Here is a 27,228-nt window from a genome sequence, read left to right on the forward strand (position 1 = left end):
TACTAGGTCGTGGGATTTTTCACCATTATTTATAACCAGGAATCACAACTGTGATTACCCTCATGCAAGAACGAAAGCTGACAACAGTAGAGACAATTCATAAATAAAACAGTAGTTCCTGGGATATAGCATCCAATTATTCTCTGCAACTCTCATTAAGAAGCACATACTAGAACAATATAAATGCTAAATATTCCTTCCATATTAGAGCAAGAGCAAATGCACAGATTCATTATGCTTATGCATTACTACCAACACACAATGTCAGCATTTGTTTTAAAAAGCTGAATCTTCTTTGTTGGTTATGAGAAACTATTACTGAAACTATTTGGAAGTGATTGTAGATGAAAAAGTACTACAAACTGAAGTGAAACTTCAGTTAGTTTATTTCTAGGCAAACACAATTTCCTTTTTTGATAGAAATCAGTTACAGTCAAGAAGAGTTACATTGTTGCACTTGATGCTTTCAAATCTCCATTGGTTTTCATCAGACTGGGGGATCTGATCCTTCCTAACAGGGAAAGAAGCTGTAGATAGTCAGGAAGGAGGAAACAGTCATAGAAGACTTCACAAGCAAACTGCGCACAGGCAGAAGTCTGCTTATTATGACACAGTCTGAGTTCAAATTTACAGCATCCTTTAGTTTAATCAGAGCTAATGCAACACAAATACCCATTTCTCAGAAGAGAAAGCAAAGGAAATAAATTATTTTGTCTGTTATGAGGCCAAGACTATTAACTTGGAGGTTACATTTTTAAAATGACCCTTTGTTTCATGCTAGCTTTGCTCAAATTTCATGTTTCTGAAAGCAGCGTTAACACCTATAGTTCTGTTACAGTAAAGTGAATGCAATTCAAATGAACACAAAACTACTTGTTTGACTTGAAAGTTACTCAACCACTTTTATGTTAAAGACCTATACTCCCCAGTAAGTAAGTACCCTTGGGATGAGAGGAAGCCAACAGTCTGTTTCCACATGCTGCAACAAAGCACTAAGTGGTTTAGTGCCTTGGGTGACCCATCTCCTTTGCTATCACCATGTAGCTCATCTCCATTCTTTCATCTACCGAGATAGTATGAAACCTTAACTTCACTGCACGTGGATGCAGCAGCCGCTGGAACAACTCAACAGTGGTAACGTTGCCTACTTTGGGGCAGCCTGATCTAGTGGTAGGTGTCCTTGCCAGCAGCAGAGGGGTTGGACTAGATGTTCTTTAAGGTCCCTTCCAACCCGAACCATTCTGTTATTCTGTGATACTTCTCCTCCTGGTTCATGTATTTCATCCACAGAGCTCTAACAGTAGCAGTTGTCTGAATCAAAACACAAAATGAGCAGGGATATAATGGTTTAAAGCTATTGATACAAAATGGGAAGTCAACAAGACATGGCATTGATCTGTAACATACAAAGGTTTTTCTGAAGGGCCAAAACCCTACACAAAAAATACTTTGTATTTTGGTCACACAGGCAGGTTCTGGATTTTTTTAAAACTATCATCTAACAACACAAATCCAAAGCAGGACATCAAGTTACAGATTTGTTCCCAAATTAAGATAACAAATGCTGGGCTGGATGGCATGGGAAAGGGAGAAGCAGGGGAAAGTGATCCAAAAGCCTACACAGATGACACATTTTAGGCAAGTATTTCCCAAATATAACTTCAGGTGAACTGGGAGACCAGAGGTGCCTTAGGTACAAATTTTAATTCAATCCCTGTATATATGCATTACAATCCTATCCTGAAATACAAAAATGCTTGAAGTTACAAAAGGATCCCTGCCTCAGTGCATGGTATGCACAATGCTGAGGTGTAGAACAGGTTTTCAACATTTTGTTGTACACTCACTGCTCAGAATGAGGCTCCACCAGATTTTAATTTTGCTAACAAGCCTCCTCAGCTTTTTCTATTCAATACGTTAATTAACTCCAATCAGGGGGGATCAGTACTCATGAAACATTCTATTCTAAAGCAGTTTTACAAAGAATATCAAACAGAACTTGAAAAGGAAGAAATCTCTCAGCAATTCCTTGAAGTACCTTACATGTGAATTCCTTGAAGTCACCTAAAACATCAATCTTTTCTTTCTACGCACATTTTACAAACCTGTTTATTAGTTTCTCAAATTTAAAAGGCATAGCCAGTGACTTAATCACTTTCAAACTAAAGAAAGCATCACTACTACACTCATTTTTCCATTTAGAGATTGCAAAATTTTCTGCTTAAGACAAACTTTAATAAACTTTTGTTTACATTTTCACCAAATATTAAGGTTTTAGTTATGATATTGTTATTCTCCCACTGCAAGTTCAGTTGCATTCTCCTCTCGAATGCAAATGCCACCTGAACTGCACGCACATGGAAGCATGTTCTGAAACAGATGTACGTGCCAAGGGCATACTACAGCCCCGAGAGTAAATACTGCCCATGTTTCATTGTATACCAGATGGAAATATGAAACTGAACAAAAAGCTTAAAAGCTGAGGAAAAGTAAGCCAAACATATAGGAAATCTTTGATTAAGAATCAGGGATTTTTCTCAATTTGACATAACAAGGATCAAGTTGAAAAGCCATGCAATTAGGTCTGCACTCATTCCAGACAGAGCACAAAAGGGAACCGCCACTCAAGCATTCACACTATTCCCGGTAACTTGGCTATAGCACAAAAACTATTTGGGTAAGAAGCTTCTGTCACAGTTATTTTGGGAGCAGCAAGGCAAGGTTCAGATTATTAGAGATTTCTGAAACTCAGATCAGTTAGCTTCCCAGGAAACTCAGAGAAAGCCAGATATGATACAAGTAGAGAAAGACCCCAGAACTGAAATACCCTGACGACTGTATGATCGCTGTCACAGACTCCTTCCAAACTACAAGCTTTCAGACAGATCAAGTAATCCTCCAGGGCTGCGAGAAAGTAACCTGTTTATCATATGATGATGTCCCACAGAGATAAAGTGTCTTTTTGATACATGCACTTCAGTAATGCTAGGACAAATAGACTTCATGCCTAAAAATGTTTGTTGTCGTGCAAATTGATTTAATAATTATGCTACCTAAAGTAAATTTAGATCATAAAATTACAGAAACACACACACACAACTGAAACAGATAATCCACATGCAGAAAAAAAGCTGTGATGTTAACCGGATTTTTTTTTTTATTAGAGTCTTCTGCACAAAGTTTTACATCCTCCTTCAGGTTAGCAACTGAGAATGAGTATTCCAGACAAAAGGAAGGGGAGATGTCAGTCAGTACACCTACTGGTTTTACATTCACAGCAACAAAAGTGAAGTCATGCACGCTCCATGTGTTGATCATGGCGGTCCCATAGCCTGACTGTCAAGCACTGGCAAACAGCTCCCTGCTGATTAAAAGGCAACTGAGAACTGAAGGGCCATCTCAGGTGCCCAAAGGAGGAAATAAAAAAAGAAAAGACATCTAAGGCACACGTATTGCAGACTCACTGAAAACAAACCAGAGCTGAAAAAAAGACTAGAGAAGGGCCTTTTTTCCAATTATTCATTTTACAACCAATGAAAAGGCTCAGCAAATGTAGCTTATGAGGTGTATTGATTTGAATATACCTAGGAAATAGCTCTTATGTTTTCAGCTGCTGTTTTAAATCTTGTTTTCTTCAATTACTGTTCTACAGGGAACGTAAACCAAATTCTCTCCCCCACATACATTAAAAAAAAGCTAAGATGAACAGCTTCTGTGAAGTACAATTCTCCTGCTCCAGAAGGACACGAATTGAAGTTCATGAATATGAACTCAAATTAAATTACTACCAAACAAACAAAAATAAAAAGCAAAAGCAAGTTTAGTTGCCAGCAGACCTGGTCCTAAGTACCAACAGCATCAGGTTGCTTCTAAAACTGTCCAAGACTGACACCCACAATGGCTCCTGCACTAGTTCACTATAAGAAAACATTTTCAACAATAATAACCAGAGGAAAAAAAAATTAACATAAACTTCAACTCATCAGTGTCAGAGGAGGTTTTATGTCCTGAGAGAAGCACAGAAGGTTTTGGCAGTAGGTTCAAATTGTAAGTCAGCTGTTTCGCAAATATACACACAAGACAGAATACAAACTGAGTCATGTGTTCCCATCCCTAAGCTTGTGTGCTCACCTGTCCCCCTCTGAATGATGGGTAGGAAAGAAAGCCTACATGAGAAACATACAAAACTAATAGTCCTTGCCACACCAAACATACATTTTACCTGGCAGGACTGTGCCTCAGAATCAAGATGTTACATTCCCCATTACTAATCAGGAATGCTCTTCTACCATTAAGCAGGTCTTACACATAATGAAAGCTGCAAAGGTAAAAGCTTCAGATCTTCAATACAGCAGATCCACAGATCATCCACTCGGCTTCATATGTACCCAGCCTACACAACCAACTGATGCGCTGTGCTTCCAGATGGAAATACCCTTAACAACGTACATATGACACTGCTTCAATGAGCTCCCTATTAAAGCTGTTCTTATCACACTTATACCCTGCATAGGTCTGTAGGGTCCTCCACCTGGGCACCAGTACAAGTTAAGTCTGATCTGCTAGGAAGAAGCTCCATGGAGAAGGACCTGGGATTCCTGGTGGATCTCTGAGCCAACAGTGTGCCCTCATGGCCAATGGGGCAAATGATATCCTAGTGTGCATTAAGAGGGGCATGGCCAGCAGGTTAAGGGAGGTTGTCCTCCTGGAGTACTGTATTCAGTTTTGGGCTCCCCAGTTCAAGACAGACAAAACTACTGGAAAGTACCCAGCAGAGGGCTACAAAGATGACTGGAGACTGGAACATCTCTCATATGAGGACAGGCTCAGAAACCTGGAGAAGACTGAGAGGTGATCTTATCAATGCTTATAAATATCTAAAGGGTGGCTGTCTAGAGGAAAGGGATAGACTTTTCTCCATGGTGCCTATTGACAGGACAAGGGGCAGCATTCACAGAATGGAACACAGGAAGTTCTATCTGAAGTTAAGAAAAAAAAAGTCTGAGGGTGACAGAGCCCTAAGACAGGCTGCCCAGAGAGGCTGTGGTCTCCTCTGGAGATACTCAAGACCCACCTAGACACAATCCTGTGCGATATAGGTGATCCTGCCTTAGTAGGGGAATGTTGGACTAGATCTCCAGAGGTCCCCTTCCAACCCCTATCATTCTGTGAATCTAAGCTGGCCAAGATAATGCACACACACCTTTATTCCACTTTCTTTAAAAGTAAAACACACAAAAATAGAGACACATCAGATAATCCTATGCCTTACGAACTTCTGAGTATGTACCACAGCTCAAAGTATCAGCACAAAGTAGTACAAGCCCTGCCGTTGCTGGGTTGCAGGCCAATGTTACTACCTTAAAAAGTATCCTTAAAACAAGTACTGTAGAAGTGTACCTGATATTTACCTAACTATCAGAAAAAACATTTGCTGCATTCTAAACTACTGAGATTCAACCTAAAACACCCTTAAGTGAGCCATCAGACAAGCCACAGATCAGGATATGATAGGCCTCCTTAGACACAAAATTAACTTCACTCATACTAACGTGTTGGCAGAAGTGTTCTCCTTCTCTACTTTTACAAACGGGATTATCAAGCAGGGTGGTCTTTTGTTTCTTTGGGTTTTTTTGTTAAGAGCTATAATTCCAATGATAAGATAACATACCTTACGCAGAAGTATGCTCAGAGAACAAAACACCACTCCTACTGTAAGATCTGCCAGAGTAAGACGTCACTACCACTTTTATAATGGTCCCTTCTTAAGCCAAGCAACCTACTTTTGTGTTTGTAATGGTTTACCGTGAAAATGACCAAACTTCCTTCCACTTGCAATTGTTCCCTGTGTCGACTACAATTTGTTCACAACATCTCAGCTATAAATCCCTATCTCACAATGAACTACTCATTAGAGAAATACAGAATGCAGTGCCTGAAAAAAATAATAACTTCCATCTTTTCACAGACAAATCATAATAGCAGAGTCTCATTATCATGCTAATGCTTTCAAGAGACTATCACAAACTAATTTTATTCTAGCATCTCCAGAGAAGCCCCTTCCCTTGCAAATTTTCTGAAAATGTAATTGTTTTAATAAACTGTTAACTAAGAATGCGAAAATAAATTGAAAGTAATATCAAAAGCACAAATAGAGACTTGGACGAAAAAAACCCAAAACATTTGAAATTAATGTGGCACAGTTTGAAGCGCACAAAAAAAATTCTACAATTCAATCCCAGACATGGAACTGAACAGAAAGGGAGAAAATTAATTAATGAGTCATTAAGAATTAAGTCAAGGCTCAATGTGGACTCATTAGCCAAGTAGGTTAGACCTAATTAAAACTCAGCACAGGATTCACATGAAAAGCCTGAACAGACTGTTGCAGACTGTCAGGGTTCAGAGTAGGTGCAGACCACTGAACCTGCACGTATCTAGAGGAACTCTTTTGGTAGGTGCCTCCTACTTTGAAACACAACAAAAAAGCTTGTCAGTGCTGCATACCCTTCAAGGTATTACACTTTCTAAAGATGCTAGGGAAAAGATAGCCCAAACAAATTCCTGTTTAATTTTTACAGCTATCTTCTGACTCATCACAATGTCACCTGGTGCTTCTGCTGGCTACGCAGTACATGCGGTGCTTCCTACCCACACTGGTGCTGGGCATACTGTATAGAAATCCAGGGAGGGAAAGAAAGCAAGGAAGAAGCACAGGTACCATGTTCCAAACACCACCCTTCAGCCAAAACACTTTATCATATTGCCCACAGGGCACTAAAATACCTCAAAATGATAGGCTTGGACCTAAAAGGAAATGGCATCCAAAGACAAAATGACCACACCAATATCCAAAGTACCAAGCAACAATGCCGCATGATTTCCACTCTGCTTGATTCTCTAAGCTAAGGAGGTTGCAGTAACTCTAACAAGTCAGACTTACAACTGAAGGAACCTAAAAAGTAAGAGTCTGCGTGCTTTGGGAAAAAAAAAAGCCACCACCACGCAAACCTTGCCTCTAGCCTTCAAGACACACGTACCCAACCAAGAAAAAAGTGAACCGCAATTCCAATACAATGGAGGCCTACAATGAAAACCAACTCTTTAGCATTGAGCCTACAACAGTCTAAATGATACAATACTTCAAGGAAAATTAAAAGGCTAAAAAAGCTCACAGTTAAGAGCTTCCTATTGTTGGTGACCTCCATGATAACGTGCCTGACAAGGAGTCAAACATCTGTTCCTCGCCTGCAAAACTGGAACCAAGTAATTTTTTGCAAAGCATGTTTTTATGAGAAAAAGGCACAGTTGACTTAAATGACTTCTACTAGTAATTAAATAAAAATTAAATTCCCTTGCCAAGCATCACCATTTACAAACATTTTCAAATGAAACTGAACTTCAAATCCAGCACGGATACTGTATTAAGACAAGACCAAAAAGAGCTATCCGTGTCAGAGTACATACCTTTGTCCTTCTTGAAGTCCAAAGCATCTTCTTTATCTGTCACTATTTCCTTCATGTTGATAATGCTTTGGTGATTAAGCTGTCGAAGAATCTTAATCTCTCGAATAGCTGTAATTGGAAACCCTTCCTTTTCATTGTCCAGACGTACTTTCTTTAGTGCCACCATTTCCCCTAAAACAAAATTGCAATAAAAAACATTAAGATTAGCAACCAGGCTATGAGATTTCGTATTGGGCTTGTTCATTTGTGCTTAAAGTCCTTCCCATTTGTTACTATTTCTGAATGGAATAACCTCACTTGCACCAACCACTAAACTGAACAGAAATAGAATAAACCAACCATTGTTGGGAAACAATCACATGGAGAAGCAAAACTGTAAATGAGCATTTTCAACTATCCCACTGCAAGGCTTGTCTTCTTCCTTCTACATACCTCATTCACCCATGTCCTGATATTTCATATTGGGTCTATCAATAAATTGCCATATAAGAGTGATTATTAACAGCAGCTTTAGAGACAGAGGCCTATGTCTGCTCTGGATTTCTTAGGTACTACATCGCCATAGGTGGGGATGCATGTATCTTGCCAGATACACGACATAGTTCAAGACACAAGGCAGAAAACAAAACAGTTCTGAAATTCAGCAGTATACTTCCTACATGCAGAAGTGTCACCGCTATGTTTACAGTGAGGAGCAATTTTCCTTATTATTTTACTGCAGGCTGGGCTGGACAAAGCTAAATTCTGCAAAGTGGCTGAAGCATGGTGGAAGACATCTAAAGACTGTATGCCAGCTTAACTACTGTGTTCTTGAGAGTTTTTCTCTATGTCTGGAAAGTGTATTGACAGCAGAGGTATCTTTCTAAGCTCTAAAAAGATCTTACCCTACACCAGAATTCCACTCTTTACACAGGATTTTAATGGAAGAAAGCTAACGAAAGGTTTGCTGTAACTGCATGGACCCATTCAATGCAAACAACTTCTACTGGAGGTTAAGGAATGGCTGCCACACATTAATAAAGTGAAGCTTGCCAAAGAAGCAATATGGTTATGACAGAATTAAGTTAAATGTGCAATTAATTGAATCACAGGAGAGCAGGAAGAAGCTCCTAACAATGATTTGCAATGGTTCCCAAGGTAGGAGGTAAAAAGTAGCATCCATGACAGTTCAACTTAAAGACTAAAGTTTACAAACTGGGACAAACACAGGTGAAGAATGAAGAAGGAATTATAATTATATGGAGATCAGAAAGAAGGAACTGAGACTGGTATGTGACCCTATGTGATTCAGTTACTGCTTAAGCAGAAAATTACCTGGCATTCAAAGCATGCACAAATAAGCCAGAAGGGCAAGCTTCACACAGAGAATCACCAATTGAAACCAAAATGATCAAGCAACATAAAGCACATACAAAGAATCAATTTCAACTCATAATCTATTTAGAAGTAGTGACAACATTCTGGAGTATCACAGTGGTGACTGCTTGTTCGTTTGTGCAATAGTTTAACATGACGTTTAAATATTATGTTCACTGTTGTAAAGTTAGTTTTACTGCAAGAAAAATATCCAATATGCAATGCTTTAGGGCTGTGCCGCCCAGAGGCAGATTCTCTTCCTACTATCAGCTAGTGACTATTAGAGACAGCAGAGGGCAGAATACTACATTTTACTCAATATAAAAACAAAACCAAAATATCATGTTTATTTTAGAATTGTAAGACCACATTTACCTTTAAAAAAACCCCAAACAAACCCAAACTTACCTGTGTCTTTATCTCTGGCTTTGTAAACTTGCCCATAAGTGCCTTCACCAATAATACCAATGATATCAAATTTATCCACACAGCGCTTTCCCCAATCTATTTCCTTTTCTTTAGTTTCACCATGTCGTGGTCCACATATTCTAGAAAACAAACATTTCTAAGAATACAGCTAATCTAAGGTTTGTCTTAACATTGAAAAAACCTCAACACTGAATATTTATAAGACATTATTAGATAACTGCCTTAGCATCAAGTGGCAGTAAACTGTGCAGTTTGATTCAAGCTGCATCATTGTTAAAAAACCCACATTAAAAAGCAGAATATATTTTAAAGAAACAATTATCACTTCTACTTGCTTCACAGGCTTTAAAAAAAAAAATGTCTAATGAACATACTTGGGTCTTCTCTTGCTGTGTAACTGAACTGTTGGTTTCTTTTCTTCAGGACTTTTGGATAAGTCAGCTCCTCCTGGCAACTCAGGTGGAAGTGGCAAGTCTGCAAGCAGATGGCGAAGTTTCTTCTCTGCTTCTTTAACTGACTTCACAGAAAGATTTTCTCGCAAACTATTAAAAAAGAAACCATTTTGCTAGTAAGTTGAACACAGTAGAATATTAACACAAATAAAGGAAAGCCTCCTGGGATCAAGACCTTGAGATCTCTGCTCTTTGAATTTGCAGGACTTTGACTTACGCTTTACAAATGGAACACAAATAGCCCTCTGGAAGATGCACAGCTACCTATCAAAATTCTACAGAAATCAGATCTTTCTGGTGAAAGCTGAGGTTAGGTGACACAGCAAGCCCTACCAAGCCAGACTTCTTCTGCCATACAAGCTGCCTCTTAAGCTTAAAGCTCAGACTACTAAGAATATTTATAGCTCAGGTGCTTCCTGACATCAGAGGCATAGTAGCAAAATAGATACTCTGACTTCTCATATAAAAGAGATTACCCTGATCCAGTTCACTGTAATTTTGCTTTCAAGAGATAATGAACTTCATGGTCACAGTACCACTGCAGGGCATTAGAAGGCAGTCCACACCACCTCATTTACAAATTCAAATCTCATGTATTTGCTGAAACACTCCAGATTCAACATATTTCTAGTGATGACATATAAATCAAGTCAGGAGAAAAAAAAAATCAGGTGAAAAAAAATAAATATTTTTCTACCATGAGTTAACAATATCTGACAGTTTTTAATAATCAACCATAATTAGGTAATAGATACTGACAGTCAATCTCTGTCTTGAGAAAAATCCCCAAAACAGATGTACAGCAGTGAATTTAACAAATCCTATACACAGTAATTCCAGAGATGCTCTTTGCATTCCAACTTGGAAATTCTGAAGCCATACTTGCTGCAGGATTATTCTTTTAAACACATGGTTCCATTTTACCAGAACTTCCTCCAGTTTAGCTAGATTTGTACAGCTACTGGATATCCAGCAGTTTTAAAGCCACAGCCATTTCTACATAAATAAATAACTGTTTCTTCCCCACGGGACTCTCACGCAGTTTTCTCTCCCCAAATTTCAGATTTTCACGTTGCATCAAGAAAACTTTCTGTCACGCTTTGAGGGGACATTTTCCAAGATAGTCGTATTTGCCAGAGCACATTATTCTATTGTCAACATTCGTCTCTAGGACCCTTTTCTGGGTTTTTTTTTCTGCAGCTTCTAGTCTATTTAATTTAACAGACAAAGCAAGAACTTCTGTAAATTGAAAGATCTTGTCATCTCCCATCACGGAGACCGAATATTTTCTCTCTTATATTAATTGCAATTAGCAATCTTTATGTAATTAAATAAAGCACTCCAGTGGTTTGTATATGCCCATGCTTCCCCATGAAAACAGAATGCTTTAATGTTTTCTACCACTTCTTAAGAGGCCACCGTCTGAATTTAAAAGAGGCACCTCAAGGAAGCATATACTGCCCTCACCACAAATATAATAGTTAGCATGCTATAAAGAATAAACCACCTTTGGACAGCACATGTAATTACCATGATAAAGAAAAACGCTTATCTTTGAAGTTCATTTATTTATATTCTCTCACAAGTTTGCCCCCAAACTTTCAGTGTTAGCAAAAGTACAACATATGAGAGGTTCTGAAACAGACTTTAAAATTGCTATATGAAAGCAGAGGCAACCAAAAGCAACCTTTTTCCAGGCATGTAAAAATCACACGTCATTGACCACAGAACAGTTTTCTTTTTCAGCTAGCCTATACCGTGGTTTTGCAACACTGCTTGTTCCTTTAGGTAGTTCATTTGTGGGTTTATCAGATTCTCACTGAAACACACAACTGACACAACATTAGGAATCAGCCAGTTCAGCCTAGCACCAAGCTTTCTTTGGTGGCACCATTTCCCCATCCTAACTTTGAGCCCAAGGTAAATACCTTTGCACTCCCTCCCTCTAAAACATCTATCACTTTCCGTTGATGACTTAAACTTTATCATGACTTGTAATCACAACCATTCTGATATGAAGTTTATAACATCACACAGGCAAAACTAAGCAAAGCGTAAGAGACTTGTCATTTATTTTTCGATTTTAATGCAGCTGTTTGCAAGCATTAGGCTTTCTTTTTCTGGAAAGGAGAATGAGCTAAGTGCCGACAGAACCATTTAATCAGAGTTTAACTCCGCTGTGCAGTTTAGTTATACTTAAAAACAGGTATTGCACTGAAAATCCACTAATAAAGAGAAGCAATCAGACAGTTTCAAGATGAAAACTCATTTCACACTATCACAATACTGCAAGTCAGTCATATAGTTAAACTAGTTAGCCTAGCTTTTAGTTAAAACAATAAATCTTGCTCTCAAATAAATGTCAAAAAACCCATTTATATAGAGAGGGTGGCTTTGTCAAATTTAAATGCAACCATACAATCACCACATACAGAGGTGTGATTCTGAACAACTGGAATGACATTTGCTGGAGCACTGAAGGGCAAGAAAAAGAGATAGGCTTTTTTCTCCTGCTACTACTATCAAAAAAAAAAAAACCAAATAGGTTGCATTTATTTGCCCAGGCCTTCTGTGCATCCTAGTGTTTAACACAGCATTGAATTACCACCAAACACAAGAGAAACATTAGAATATGGACTTTTTTTTCCTCTATTGACCGATTTTTATGCTTCTAAACATAACTGACAAAACATGAACCTCACTTTCGTTACACATTCTCAAAATAATACTGAGCTCTGAGATAAATTATACCAAAATAACACACAGCTACAAATACAACTGCCTTCCAAAGAGACTAGAATCTTCACTTCAAACCCCTCATTTAAAAATGTTCGCTAAATTCAACTTTTCCCCACAAGTATGTATGTGTTCATACCAAACTTGAAATCCCGAATCCTTGAATGCATCTTTGCATTAATCCCATCACTATTATGGAACAGCAACTTTAAATTGTCTCTTTACTGTACTTTTAATTAAAAAACCCCTAGACTGCATCCATCTCTGGGAACCACTTTATTTTTATTTTAAATCAAATTTCTTCAGTTCATTAATAATCATCACATTAAGCAAAGAACGAGAACAAAATACCTAATGCATCAGCCTGAGCAGTATTTGTTTACAAAAGGAAATGACAGCAAAAATAAAGAACTCAGACAATAACAAAAAAAATAAAAGAAGAAAAAAACGAGACAACCCCAAAAAGCAAATCTATGTCAGAACTCACCTATCAGTTTCTTTATCTTCAGGCAGCGTGGGAGGCAAAGGCAAGGGTGGCAGTGTGGAGGTTGGTAGTGCAACAATTCGATCCTTCTCCTTGGTTACTACACTTGGTGTACTCGGCTTGCTTTTCTCTTTTGCAGTGACTGGAGGCTGTTTCACAACAGTTAATTTATTCTCCTTAACCGCTGCAGGTTTCAGCTTAGTAATTTTGTCTGCAATTAAATTGTTTTCCCCTTTTGTTTCAGGAAGTGAGACTTTTGCCTTTGCCTTGTCATTTTTCAAGTTCACACTGCTCGTAGGAGAAGGCGTATGCTCAGTTTTTATTTTCTTCAGGTCCTTTACATTGTTCACTTGAGGTGCACTTGCAGCAGTGTCAGTGTTTCCCTTAGTAGGCGTGGAAGTATTGGAAGCCTTTGCACTGGCTTTGGCTGCCTCGGCAGCCCTTGCTTTTTTGTTTTTGTTCAGCTCAGCAGCCAGGCTACTCTTCAGAGTCAATGTACTAGGAGAAATACTTGAGTGACGACTTCTGGATCGAGACAACCTGTGTCTGCTACGAGACCTCGAGTGCCTTGATGAATATGGACTTCTACTTCGAGATTTCGCTGATCTCCTGTTTCAAAGAGATTAAAAATTAGTCTAGCTGCTTTCTTAGTCTAGCTGCTTTTTTGACAAACTATTTGTTTTAAACCAACCATCATCACCATACTTGAAGAATAAACAAAAGTCTATGAAATAGGAGACCATACCTTAAAAAAAACCCTAAACAGTTAATAAATCGAGATTTTAGATCTCAATAGGATGCTAGAAAATTTAAAGTTTTCTTGTAAGTAGTTTCTCCCACTAAAAAAACCTGCAAAATATAAGTATACCTATAGGGCAGATGTGTTCCTTTTTCCTAACTGCTTATCAGCTATTCTTCTCATTTAAAGAAAATCTGATCCTATGCATCTTGAGCAAACACCTTCAACATACGCATATTTGAAAAAAATCAGCTGGCTACATAATCAAATTCAAAAAAATTAAATCAGTGTTACAACAGGACAAGAAAAATCTAAACACAATAATGAAGAACTATTTTTAGCAACTCTAAATTTTCTCTTTCACAACTGTCATTTTGTTGAAAAAAATACTGAATACTAAAGCTACAAAGTAACTAACTGAAAGACAGCAATAAAACGTTTGTTTTTCCAAAAAATTTAATTGCATACTTTTCCCCAAACAAACAAAAAGTACCTGATACTTGTTGTAGCTACTGATAAGCAAATATAATCCACAACCAGGCCTATGCTATGCCTGCATCAGAATAGAGAGACCAACAGAAGGAGGGGGGTGGTGGGGGAGCTTAAATAAAAATCTAAGCCACCTACAACAGAGAAGGAATGCGGGCAGGGGGAAATCCTAACAGGGAGAGAAACAAACTTTTACTCTATAAAAATACCATTTAACGTGAATCATTTCCCATTCAACTTTTCAAAGAGCAATCATTAATTCCCCAGCAGTATTGATTCAGTTCATTAAAAAAAACAAAGAAGAGAGGAAAAAAAAAACAGAATTGAGGTGAAGGGCACAAGAACAAGTAGCCTAATCCACTGCTACCACACAGAAATGTTATGAAATAAATGAAATGGGGGGTGGCTTTAATCCATTTTACCACACTACCAGCAACGGTATTCACCAGATTTACAAGTATTCTCTTGATTAAAGTTTTATAGAAATCTATTTCTCAAGTATATCACTTGAAGGGGAAGAAAAAGAATAATCAGGATAAAACAATATTCATCATCTGGACAAAGAAAGAAATTTCAGCAACAGCAAATTAAGATAGAAGAACTTCAGACAGCACCAGGGCATGCAAGCTACCAAATCTTTAAAGATTTAAAAAAGGCCAACTACAATAGTTATGGTCAGGACTATCCAAACCTATGTTAATTTGTTACTAAAATTAAATTTAATTCAGATTTAGTTATCAACACAAGAAACCACATACAATACTTCAACTAATCGAGTATTTAATACAGTTTGTGTGTGTATGTACTGCTTTCCAAATTTACACTCTTTTCCTGCATTAGAAAATGTCTTACTTCTAAAGCAACATAACAATTCATTGAGATAAGTCAAAATTATGTAGGAGAGATTCAAAAAAGCATGCAGGTGTGCACACTGTACAGTGCAGCATGAAATTCAAAATTCGATAGGTGAAACTGAAACAGATCTAAATGGCTAGAGGCCCTTGAAAGCAGAAACAACAAAAAAGTCTACCCCCACATGAGGACAAGTCTTGCAAAATAACAGTTCATTTCTATACCAGTAAACAGGTTTTACAGAATTTTCTGGTACAGCAGCATAGTAAGTGACAGATGATGATGATGGTGGTAATAATAATAATAAAAACAACAACAATAATAATAATACACTTATCACGTTGGAAATCTAGAGTCTTTAACAGCTGGTTAAAATTATAGTACCTTATTTATGAAATATGTTGACCAAGTATAATCCCTACTCCAGTTTAGTTTTTCCAAGTCTTTCATTATTTAATTTTATGTCAGTAAAACAATAAAATGTTGCATTACACAGCACATCTCTGCTAATAATAAACTAGAACCTCCTTTAGCATCTCAAAGACCTCTGCAAGAATCCCTTGCTGTACCTTACCCACTGAGCTAGGCCAAACAGTTACAGCAAAAACTGCAACTTTTAACTCAAGAGACAAACCTTGAATCTTAAGTAAAAGACAGCTTTGTTAAAGTGATAATTATCTGAGTTAGTGATAAAAACCCAGTGTTTTCACAGGCTTAATGATATTTTTAAATATTCAAATATCACTTTCTTTCATCAGCGTTAGTTCAAAAGTCCCAAGAGAATCTTCCAGGCTAGACAAAACTTACATACAAGCTTCCACCTCTAAAAATAGGACAAAAACTATGGACATTTACAAGCTTGTAGAATATTGCCTTATACATCACACACTGTTCAGAGCCAACGCTCATTTGACATAAAAGATGAGGTCACAGCAGCTCACACAATAGGCAGTGTCTGCCATTTAACAGGACACTAACATTTTTACTGAGACCCTGAAAAAGCACCAGGAGAGACATGTGAAGTGCACAGTACTCTCTAAGTCTTCCAACGGATTTCTATTAAATGTGTGCATGCCTGTGCACATGTATAAACTGCCTTATCTGACATTTGTCACCAACTATTTCACTTTTAATTAGGAGCATGCTTTAGCATAGTACAGAGGAACAAATGCAAAGTGGCTACCACCACACAGAACTGCACTGCAAATGGCAAACACACCCAACAAAACAATCCTTATCCCCATGTCTGGAGAGACTGGAATTGTACTAACCTAAGGGCCACATCCAAATCCCCAGCATCAGCTGGTAACTCACAGAGGGAGAAACCACAAGAGCCCCCTATTTCATCTAAGTTTCTTCTGATGCTTCTTGTTCACACCCAGGAGTTCTGCCTCATTTACCTTTACCAAACTTCGCCATTAGCAGTCAGCTATGACTGCTAATGGAGAAGAACAAAAAGAAAACTGATTTGCCTAAAACCCATAAGTATCAGCAGGACTAGCCTGCATTAGAACTAAGTTCTTTACATAAAGCTGCTTTTTTCCTTCCCCAGAGACAGCGACAAAGGAGACTAGGAGCACAACTAGATTAGCCGCAAAGGAAAATTGAAGTAATTACATAACATTGTCTGTAGCTATAAAATAAAACCAGAAAAATACAAGACATAATCTACAAAACACATATGAGGAGAGGCAAATTTAAAGACACTAATAGAGGAAGAAAGCACTAGATAAGGAAGTCACTCTGAAACCAAAACTCAGCATTGCTTTCCTCTATTTTTCAGAACAAAAAGAATGTTTCCCCTAGGGGGAAAAAATAATTAAAAAATTGGTTTAGGTATCACAGTCTGTTGGTTTTTGTTTTGGTTTGTTTTTTTTTTTTTTTTGCCTAACAGTCTAGATTTCATAAAACAAACCAGCATTCTCTGCTTAATACATGCACTTATTCACTGTATTAAAACCCACTTAAGATATCAAAGTGTTATTATTTACAAGTTTTAAAACTGTTACAACATTCCTCCTCCAAAGGCAACACTCTATTGCACTGCACTTGTTATCTTACAAGCTACCAAACAGTACATTTATAAATGAATTGGAAAAAACCCAAGTTTACTATTATCACTTGCATTCTCAAGCACAGAACTAAAGAACTCCAAACTAACTTAAAATGGAGTGCTATATTTTACTATGTTGATATTTGAAAGCACAAAGGAAACAAAAATAACAGTGGTAAACATGTCACATTTCCAAGCAACAGGTCTCACTCAGCTGTACTTTTTGCCATGCTACTTTTCTGGGTGCTTCTTCCTTTTTCATTCCAACCCCCTCTTTATTTTACATCAAAAAAAAAGCATTGCATTTCATTGACAAGTCAGCAGTGTCACGTGTTATCTTCTCATGTTTATAAACTTGAAAACCTCTTTTCTTCTTAACCACTTTAAGCACAAGCTAAATCCAACGCACTAGGTAATGTGTGTAGCTGGCTACTCAGTGCAAATAATATCACACAGACTACATCAGGGTCTAGAGAGTTGAACAAAGGAACTGATTCCATCAGCAACTTTCTGATAAGACATAACGCAAAGGGATTAACAAGAACAGGAGTGGAAAAACAAGAAAAGGAGCAGACCTAAGGAGGTAGAAACACCCCATGTAACCCGGTTCCTTTCATTAGCTACCAGTGAAGGCTGCACTCCTGACTAAGCACTACCATCTTCCCCTGCATGGTAAGGTCATGTTGTATTTGAAAAGGGAGACCTAAATTTAATCAATTGCCTTCATCGCAGATCTTCCAAGACATTTATATTGCTCAGTAACATAAACCACCTTGACAAAATGTTCTAGCTCACAGTATAGCTTTTCCACACCACTCTAGCAGGCAAATGTATAATTCATTTTTTTAAGCCGTAACAATAGTAGTGTTTTCTGACTTCATACCTTATTAATTAATTTTATTTATTTTCTCCTGCCCTTACTTCAAGGTTATATTCTAAGCAGCTCTGCAACCGACCACCTACTCAGCTGCTTTGTGCATGAAGACTAAACAACTCGCCTTGCTGACTGAAACCGTAAATCTTTAAAAGGGTCTCCAATACATACAGCGTAGGAGAACTGAAAAATTATGAATATTAATTTCATTTGTTTCTTAAATCAGCTTTATAACCCTATGTTCTCAGATGAGAATTCTGACCACAACATAATCAACCAGCAAAAAGCCAAGTCAATCCAAATGCTCCGCCCTAAACACGGTTAATTTTTTCAAATTAAGTCCCTTCCCACAGTAAGGAAAGCAGCAGTGCAACAAGAAGCACATCAGTGCAGTTGGGCAAAAGGCAAAGTCCTCTGCCATGAACAAAACAAATCTTAATAAATTCAGAGTAAGTACAAGAGCAAGAGCCTCAATAAGCACTGGAAAAAAACAGCTATTCCAAACAGTGAAAACCTACTTTCACTAAACAAGATTAGGGAGCTTTATGTAAAAAAAAAAAAAAAAAAGTGTTTTCAACAAACGAGGAAGAAAAAAGGCTGAATATTTCTCCTACTCCTTTAAGTCCAAATGTAACAGAATTACTGGATTCAAAATTATTTCTATCACTGTATGAAACCATGTCTTCTCCATGAAGTAGCCATTTACTAGCTGAATACATATTTTACCCTTTTCTCTATGTTCGCTTTAGTTTTGCACATATATGATCCATATTTTGCAGAGCCTCACTACTACAGACTAGCTACAGCTGAAGAATGAGATGGCTTTAGAGCAACAATAAAAGAAATCCTGTATTTTTCCTATAAGCAACATCCACTCATGCAGTAGTACTATGCTAGTAGTGCCCCACCCACTTACTTTTATCTAAGCAGATGGGTAGGTATATTCAAATTTGGAAAAATGTGATTACTCATCTATACAGCTAACTAAATTAAATGTGTGACACGTAGCATATGACCCGACTTAAATTATGGAAAATAGCATTCTCTTCCTACAATTTCATCCTAAACTAGTTTCCACAGAGAGACTGCTTCTTTAGTCAACCATGGGGTTTTCTTCCCCTCCTCCTTTTCTTCTAGTGATTTCTGTTTTAAATCCAGTCAGCTTACCAGCAGAGAAATAAATACCTTATAGTTTCAATATTACAGAAGAATTTCCATTTTGAAAATGTGCATGCTAGTTTAGAACAGCTGTGCTACTATTCACAAGAAAATACAATAATACAAATCCACCAACAGCAAGAAGTTTTATCCAACAAGGGGAAACAGCTCAACCAGTTTACCCAAAACGCAGGTGTTTACTACTATTATAATAAAAAACCAATTAGACTGCCATTCAAAGAGAATTTGAATACTGCATCTAGAGCTTCTGCTTCTCTTCAGAACCCACCTCCAGGCAACCTCACTGAAAGACCACAGAGCAAGAGCCACTACTGTAATTCATACTCTTAGCTCAGAGCAACCAACCGTGCTGCTGCTGCTGCAGCCTGGGAAAACCAGGGGTTCAAATGAGTGAAGCTGACCTCACTTGTTTCTCTTCAACTGTTTACTAGAAGTTTCCCTCAAGCAGCTCAGACACCTAGATGAAAAAATCAGCACTCTAAACAAGCTCCCTGAGCACATCAGAACCACTTCATTCTCATTTTCTACGTAACAAAATAACCAGATAACTTATGTAACAATACAGAAGACACATCTATGACATGTAGAATGAAAATAGCAAAGAGCCTTACAGCTTAGAATGCTTAGTCACATACAAAGTTCTTTCTGTCTTGACACCATTATAGCTGGATACAAGCCCAGAATTAAGTCTTTAAATCATCCAGATGAAGAAGACAGGTGCTCCAAGATGTTGTTGCCTTCATGAAATTAATATGCTATCAAGTCTAAGGCCACTGTACCATCATCTAAACACACAGCAAAAAAAGTTTCAGCATTTTAGGTGCAGTACCACAGGGTCAAGCAAAAAAAAAAAGCAATTATGACACAGGTCACCTCAATAAATGTAATAGCTGCATGGAAGCAAGGAGACACCAGCTTGCATTTCTCCGTGTCAGGCAAACACTATGTCTTCACATTTTGGGTTTTTTTTTTTTGTTTTCTGTGAAAATGCAATTTTTTTATAATGAATGCCACATTAGGCCAGTTCAGCCTCACTTTCTACATACAGCAACCCCTTCTTTTCACTCAGCCATTCCAATCCCTCTCCAGTAAACCTGACAACCTGCATTGTTAACAAAGTAATTTATCCATGTGCTGTTAAAGATAGGATGCAAATTACAGTTTAAATGGAGGAAGGCCTGAAGTCAGCTGCATGCAGCTCAATGAAGATTTACACACACAGAAACAATATTAAAAAAAAAAAAAAATCAGGAGATTTAAGCTCGCATGCTTCAAATCACACGTTCATGACCATCAGGGAAAAAAACTACAAACACAATGCACCTACAAAACCACGCTTCTCTACCTGTCCTCTAACACAAGAACTGCTGGTACCTTCTAGTACAGCCCTACCAGCCACTGCATAAAACAGGATCCTAAACAAACTGGACCATCAATCTAATACGACTATTACTGAGTGTAAACCTAGCATACATAGCTTAGCTCATCTTTATTTTTTTTCTTAGCCCAGGATAGAAGCATCTAGAGAAAATAATCTGATTCCTAGAGCATATAAGTAAAACAATGCACATAGTATTTCCACTATTATTCAAATCAACTTGAAGGAGTTATCCTTAACCACTTGCAACCACCAGGACGTGCTGTTTTTTTCAGAGCACCTGTTGTGTAAACAACTGGGCGTTTCAAGTAGAAAACAACTGTACCTTAAAATAATCACTAATTTTTTTCAAAGGCATCTTTGTCCAATCTCTCTGAATTAAATTGGGCAGGTTTTCTACTTCACTCTTTTTGAACAGCCCAGGACAGAAGACCCTACCAACTGTCATGAAACACAGCCACGATAGCTTCAGCATCCTCCACTGGACACACAGTGGGACACCCCAAATTGCAATCGACACAAAGCGCTCCTTAGAAACACCAGGGAACAGTTCTCAGACAACCCACCAGGTAATGCCTCATAAACAAAGTTCTTGCCAGTGGAATGGCAAACCACCTGATGCATTTAAAACTGAAGCCCAGATATGAATTTAACTAAGCCTATAAACAATGAGGCAGAGGATAATATTACAATACAGGAAACAAAAATCTTGCGTTATAGATACGTATGGTTCTATGAAATACATACTAAGCAAACACTTTAAATTCCCTACAGTTCTGCTGCAAGTTTAAGTATTTTGAAGAGTTCTAACTCAACAACACTGTTTTTGTCCGATTAGAGAGATAAAGCCCACATTTCCTCTCTGCAGTCATAGCAACGCTGACCTTTACATTCCGAGTTCCCACTAACAGTAAGAACATGATTTGCAAACACACAAATACAGACGTATATAAGCTTATTTGGAAAAGAGCTTACACACGTTTTCACAGGTTGCATAAAGCATGAGAGCCAATTTAACAAAACTTGACATTGGCTCCTTTTCCTAGCAAAACAAAAAGTCTTAAGTCTTTCTGTAGACCTCTACAAAGAACATGAAACACTTGCAATACAAAATACCTGTCAGCTTGTTTGCTCTCTAGATTAGTGAGAATTAAACCGAACACAAATATATTTAGCACGCATCCTTTTATAGAGGGGAACAGGGCACAGAAAAATGTAGCTGAGAATCTCCGTACTTAGTAAGCAAAGATTTAAAAATCAAAACTGGTCCTTCAGAAAACCTGTCCTCTGAGAAACATCTTCATTCAATCACTCTCATCTGAAAATGTTCTCATGTCCTTTAATATTTAAAAAGCCCTTTTCCAGCTAGGCAATCTCCCACGGAGAGAAATTAACTGCAGGAGTGCTACAGACACACACAGTCTTCCTTTCTCCCCCAGACAGGACAGGAAGATCTTTGTATGTGCTCCCCTTCCCCCCACCCCAGCTTTCTGGCAGCAAGAGGGAGGCCTTTTGTTGCTAGATGCAAGCCTCTCCGGCCTGCCCTCCTGCCCAGCCTCAGCTGCGACTCTGTTCATCCACACGTAGAACCCTGTTCCTCCTTCCCTCCCTTCTTCCCCACCCCCCAGGGCCCGGACTCACCGGATAACAGGGCTGTAGGGACTTCGCGACCGGCGCCAACTGCTGTAGGGGCTGGGCGACACATCCCCGCCGCGCTCGTAGGAACTGTGCCGGCTGTAGCTGGGGGAGCGGCGGCGGCTGTAGGGGCTGAGTGGCGAGCGGCCGCCCACCGGGCTGAGGGACTTGCGGCTCCGCTGGCTCTGCGAGGAGCGGTGCAGCGGGGGACTGTCATCCCGGCCGGGGCTGGGGGACGAGCGCTGCCGCCGGTAGGCCTTGGGCTCGGGCTTGTCGTCTCGGTAGGCCTTCGGCGGGTCTTTGTAAGCCGACGGCGGCTCCTTGGCCGCTTTAGTCCGGCTCCGGTGCGCTTTGCTCTCCCGCTCTTTCCTGCCGCTGCCGGGCGAGGCGAGGGAGCCCTTCCTGCGGCCGTCGCTGCCGCCGCTGCTGCTGCTCTTGAGTCCCTCCCGGTCCTGGCCGGTGTGGTTCTGGCGGCTGCGGGACTTGGAGGAGGATGAGGAGGCCTCGGCTCCCCCGCGGCCCGCCGACGCTCCCTCCTGCTGCGCCTTGTCTTCCCCCCGCCGACGGTGCTCCCGGTGCCGCTCCTTAGAGCGGCCGCTGCTGCCACGGTGTTCCCGTCGGGACCGGCCGCTCCGCTCCGCCTCGCCTCTCTGGCGTTGGGTCCCACCGCCCGAGGAGGAGGCCGGGCTCCCCCCGCCGCTGCCCGCACCGCCAACGCCGGCCGCGCCACCGCCCACCAGCCCTTCGGACTGGGAGCTCACGTCGTCGTACTCCTCCACCAGTGTGCTCAGCCCCCCGCTACCGCGCCGCTTCTCCGCCTCCTGGGTCCCGCCGCCACCGCCGCCTCCGCGGCCCCGCCGCCGCTTGTGCCGGGAGCCCGAGCGCCGCTTGCCCCGCGGCCGCTTCCGCTCCCCCCCGTCCCCGCAGCAGGAGGAGGCGCCGGTGGCCGCCAGGAAGAGCAGGGACTGCGGCGGCAACGGCGGCTGCAGGAGCGGGGGCTGCAGGAGGGGCGGCTGCAGGAGCGGGAAGAGCAGCGGGTGAGGGGCCGGTGGCGGGGGGGGAGGCTGCGGCTGGGCCGCGAAACGCTTCCGTCTCCGGTGATGCAGCCGCTTCTTGTCGGCCGCCGCCTCCACCGCCGAGCTGCTGCCGCCGCCGCTCCCCCAGCCCCGGCTTCCCCCGCTCCCGCCGGCCGCCGCGTCCGAGGTGCTCGGCATCGAGCTCACTCACGGACGAGGACGCGGCCTAGGGAATCCGGCGCCGCCGCCGCCCTCAGGGCGCTGCTGGCGCCATGGAGACCCGGCGCCGCGCAGACACACGGGGACACTCACCGGCCGGCACCGGGGCCTCGCTCGCTCCCTCTTTCCCCGGCCGGCCGCCGGGCCCCGGACCGCCTGGCAGCCCGCCCGGCCGCGCCGCCTCACATGGGGCCGCGCCGCCACATAGAGGGTCGCGCCGCCCGCGTCCGGGCCGGGGTCAGCACCGCCGGCGGGGTGGGGGGAGGAGGAGGAGGAAGAAGGGGGCCGAGCACTGACCGGCGCGGCGGAAGCTTCCCGTGGGCCCGGCGCGGCCTCCCGCAACGCGGAAGTGTCTCCTGGCGGCGGCCTCCTCACTCCATCCCCGGCCGCGGCCGCCTCATCCGGCGCCGGGCCAAGCTGCGCGGGGGTGCGAAAGCCGGGCACGGACCGCGAGGCCGCCGCCTCCTCCCTCGCCCGGTCCCCGCTGGGCAGCGGGGTCAGGCCGTGCCGGGCCGCCTGCGGGCGGGGTGTCCGAGGCGGCGCGCAGCCCTGGGCTGGCCCCGAGCCCGCTTACCCTAACCGGCGGCTCCCAGGTGCCCGGTCCCGAATCGCCGGCGACTGGGAGCCCTCGCGCGGCCTCCGCACTGCGCGCGGGTGACACACGCATACACACGCACCGGGGACACGGCCCGGCGGCGCGCGGCGCATGCGCGAGACCGGCGGCGGAACGGGGGGGTGCGCACAACGCCAATCGCGAGCGGAGCTGTCTCCCTTACTCGCATGCCCGGAGCCGGGAGACCCGTCCAGCTCTCGCGAGATCTCACCCACCCACCCTCTTCCTCGGCGGCTCTCGCGAGGTCACGCCTCTCGCGGTAACCGCGCCGCGGTTGGCCCGCAGGCGGAGGGAGCGGGGGCTTCCGGGCGTGGGGGTCAAAGGTCGCTTCCGGCAGTGCCGAGGGAAGAGGAGTTGTTGTGGGACGTGCTCGGCCTGGTCATTCCCTCCTGGCGCTCTCCGCGCTGCTGCTCTCCGGAGGCCAGAGCTGGAGCCGTGGAGGCGCTCAGGAGGGAGCCGCGTCAGGCCGCGGGCGGATGGGCTGGGTGGGGAGCGGTGAAGGATGGTGGGTGAGGCGTCCCGGGTAGCGAGCGGTATTCCTCCGCTGAGCAGCCCCTCCTCCCCGCAGCACGCAGCGGCCCGAAGGCCGCGGCAGGTCCTTGTCTCTTGCGCAGCGAGGAGCGCAGGCTGGCGTGCGCGCAGGGTGTGCGGGCACGGCAGCCCGGCCGCTGGTGGGTGCCGCAGAACGCACATGCTCAAAGCTTACAGCGCTCGGGTCGCGTGTGCTTTCTGCCTGCTCGTTACGGGATGCCTGGGGTCTGTAGATAAGAACTGAAACAAAGGAAAGGTTGCTTCGTTGTGGCGCCGCACGCCTGCCCCGTTCAGGGGCGTGAGCAGCGCAGCGGGAATTTCACCCTGCCTTCCGTACAAAGTGCTTTCACGTTTAACTAGCGGCTTTCGATTAAAACTGCCACGGTGGAATACAAGTTGCTTGTAGAAACTGTAAAGAAAATGGCAGAAAAACACCCGAGCCCGAGTTTTTCACCTTTTTCCCGGTTTTGTGGTTTTACTGACTTAAGAGCTTTCTATGATTGAAATCAGCCCTAATGGCCTGAAAGCCTATAAAGTTCCAAGGACCAGCTCTCTCTAGAAAACCTATGACTGGAATTTCTGGCACACAGCATATCACGTTTGCGGGGGGGGAGGGGGGTGTTGTTAATTATACAAATAAGTGAAAACAATCGTGGGTATAAAGATTTTTAGAAAAGAAGGTGTTTAAGGGTTTTGTCCCTATTTGTACACTGAAACGTAACACTGGTCACCTGAGAAGACCGCATTTGGTAGAGCTATTGAGATTTCCTGCAAAGGGAGTTGTATTAGAAGAGAAAGATTTATTTCCACCACGCCTGCTAAGAAGTAGCTCTAAATTGTCCACTAGCTAGCTAAAGCATGAACTGATGTCCAGTTGGTAGTTTTCACATGAAGGCTGTAATTTGGAAAGGCTTTAATTCCAGGTGGCAGCAAGTCTCTTTACGCCAAGTGCAACAGAGCAAAAATCCAACCGGTGCCGCCCCGCCTTACATGATGGCACACTAATAACAGGAAGGGTACATCCCTCAGGTTTCAGACTAAATCTAGGTCCAGAACAGAACTGCTGCAAGCAGAACTGCAAACCATCATGAGATCTGCAGGTTGAGAAGTGATGGGTGAAGCCATTCCAAAGAAACAGCTGAAGTATTCACCTGGTTTGTGTAAGCATAGTGGGGCCACTAAAATGTCATTTATAAATTCCTCCTTAAGTGAAATTGCCCATAAATTTAGTATTTATAATATACTAGTAAATTAAGGCAACTCAGACAATACATTTGTCATTTTCGGTTGAGCCAATTCATGTACAGGCTGTCGACTTGCCAGAACTTACAGCGCGGTTAAGTGAGGTAAGAATTGCACGTTTTCATTTTCAGGCCCCTCTCTGAAATGTTTGGGGTCCGAATGGGAAGTGCAAAAACCCCACCAACCCAGCCTGAAGTATTTTTTTCTCTTGGGTAAGAGGCAGTGCTTTAAATGGAAGGTGTATTGGTGCATGCAAGAAGATGAAAACAGACTGCAAAGAAAGATTTCCTTCCTACTACCAAACCGCTCGGGTTGTTTGTGATCAGCAGAGTTGCTAAAGAGGGATTACAGAGTAAAACGTGTGTTGGGAGTATTGTGGGGTTTTTGTGATTCAGTTCAGAGCAGCAGTAAGAGGAGAACTTCAAACTGTTATGCAGCCCTGCCACAAGTCTAAGTAAGCAAATTTTAAGTGCTGGTGTGTGGTATTGCTAAAGCAGTTCAGGCTGAGTACACCCTTGGTCTGGTTGCTGTTCACAGCAAGGGGCACAAGGCAGATTTAGGATTACCATTTCTATATTCTTTGTTTTACTTCAAAAGGTGATAAAATGCAGAGAATCACATGTGCCCAGGTCTCCTCTCTGTGCTGCTTTGCTCCACAGAGCGGCACCAGTAATTTCTTCACAAAGTTAAGAATTTGCATAACTGCAAATGGGTAAAGCCAAACAACATCCTACACTTAGTACAATAAACTTGGGGGGTTTTGCTTTGGTGAGAACAGGGGAGTTGGTTACACCTCCTGTTCATTTACAGTATTCGTGTGAAGTGGCCCGGTCACTGCCAGGGAAGTGATGTCCTTCACCCTTCCTGGTTTAGCCAGAGTAATAACTACTGTTAGTTTTCAATCAAGAAATTAAATCCAGTGACTATATAATGAGCATAACTTAAGCTATTTTCAGAAGTGAGTACTGAACTGAAAGGTGGTATCTGTGTGAGCAGTGCCCTTCTCCAGTCTGACAACAGAACCAGGCGCACGATAAAATTGGTTTCTCTATCCAGTGTCGGCTGAAACACTCAGGACACCCCACAGTAATAAAGCGATTCCTTCCCCAAACAGCCCATAGACTGGGAGAGTTCAATCCTAAGGGTAAATCCTATGGCAGAGTCTTAATGTGAATCTTACTTTGTTTCCTCTTTCTAAACCCTGTAAAGCAGAGCAGTACCGTGGCCTCACACAGCCTTGGGGCACTCTGCCCTTCTCAACCCCTTCCACTGCTACGAGAGCAGAGTGGCTGTGCCAGGCATTATGGGTTCAGTCAGGCCTATTACATATCCTTTAATCACCAGTGCATGCTAGATTTTTGTAATCTTTAATTCAGGAGAGTTTTGCCCACTCAGTGAGCAAAACTCTCCTGAATTAAAGGTTACAAAAATCTTTTGTCTACTCAGTGGACAAAAAAATTGCGTAATGCAATCAAAGAGTGATA

At 42.1% G+C, this 27,228-nt stretch overlaps 1 protein-coding gene across 1 annotated transcript in view; it reads right to left on the minus strand.

The window, feature by feature from the left end:
• CDK13 (cyclin dependent kinase 13) overlaps positions 1-23,714 on the minus strand; it is a 42,140-nt gene extending 18,426 nt beyond the window's left edge. Inside the window, exons 1-5 of the mRNA XM_084260400.1 lie at positions 22,130-23,714; positions 12,928-13,533; positions 9,627-9,794; positions 9,232-9,371; positions 7,468-7,638 (exon numbers count right to left, since the gene is read on the minus strand). Of these exons, the coding sequence (XP_084116526.1) occupies positions 7,468-7,638; positions 9,232-9,371; positions 9,627-9,794; positions 12,928-13,533; positions 22,130-23,337 (2,293 nt within the window). The 5' untranslated portion in view covers positions 23,338-23,714. The remainder of the gene's footprint in view (positions 1-7,467; positions 7,639-9,231; positions 9,372-9,626; positions 9,795-12,927; positions 13,534-22,129) is intronic.
• Between the last annotated feature and the right edge of the window lie 3,514 nt (positions 23,715-27,228).

Source organism: Gallinula chloropus, assembly GCF_964237585.1.
Source record: "Gallinula chloropus genome assembly, chromosome: 2".
NCBI lineage: Eukaryota > Metazoa > Chordata > Aves > Gruiformes > Rallidae > Gallinula > Gallinula chloropus.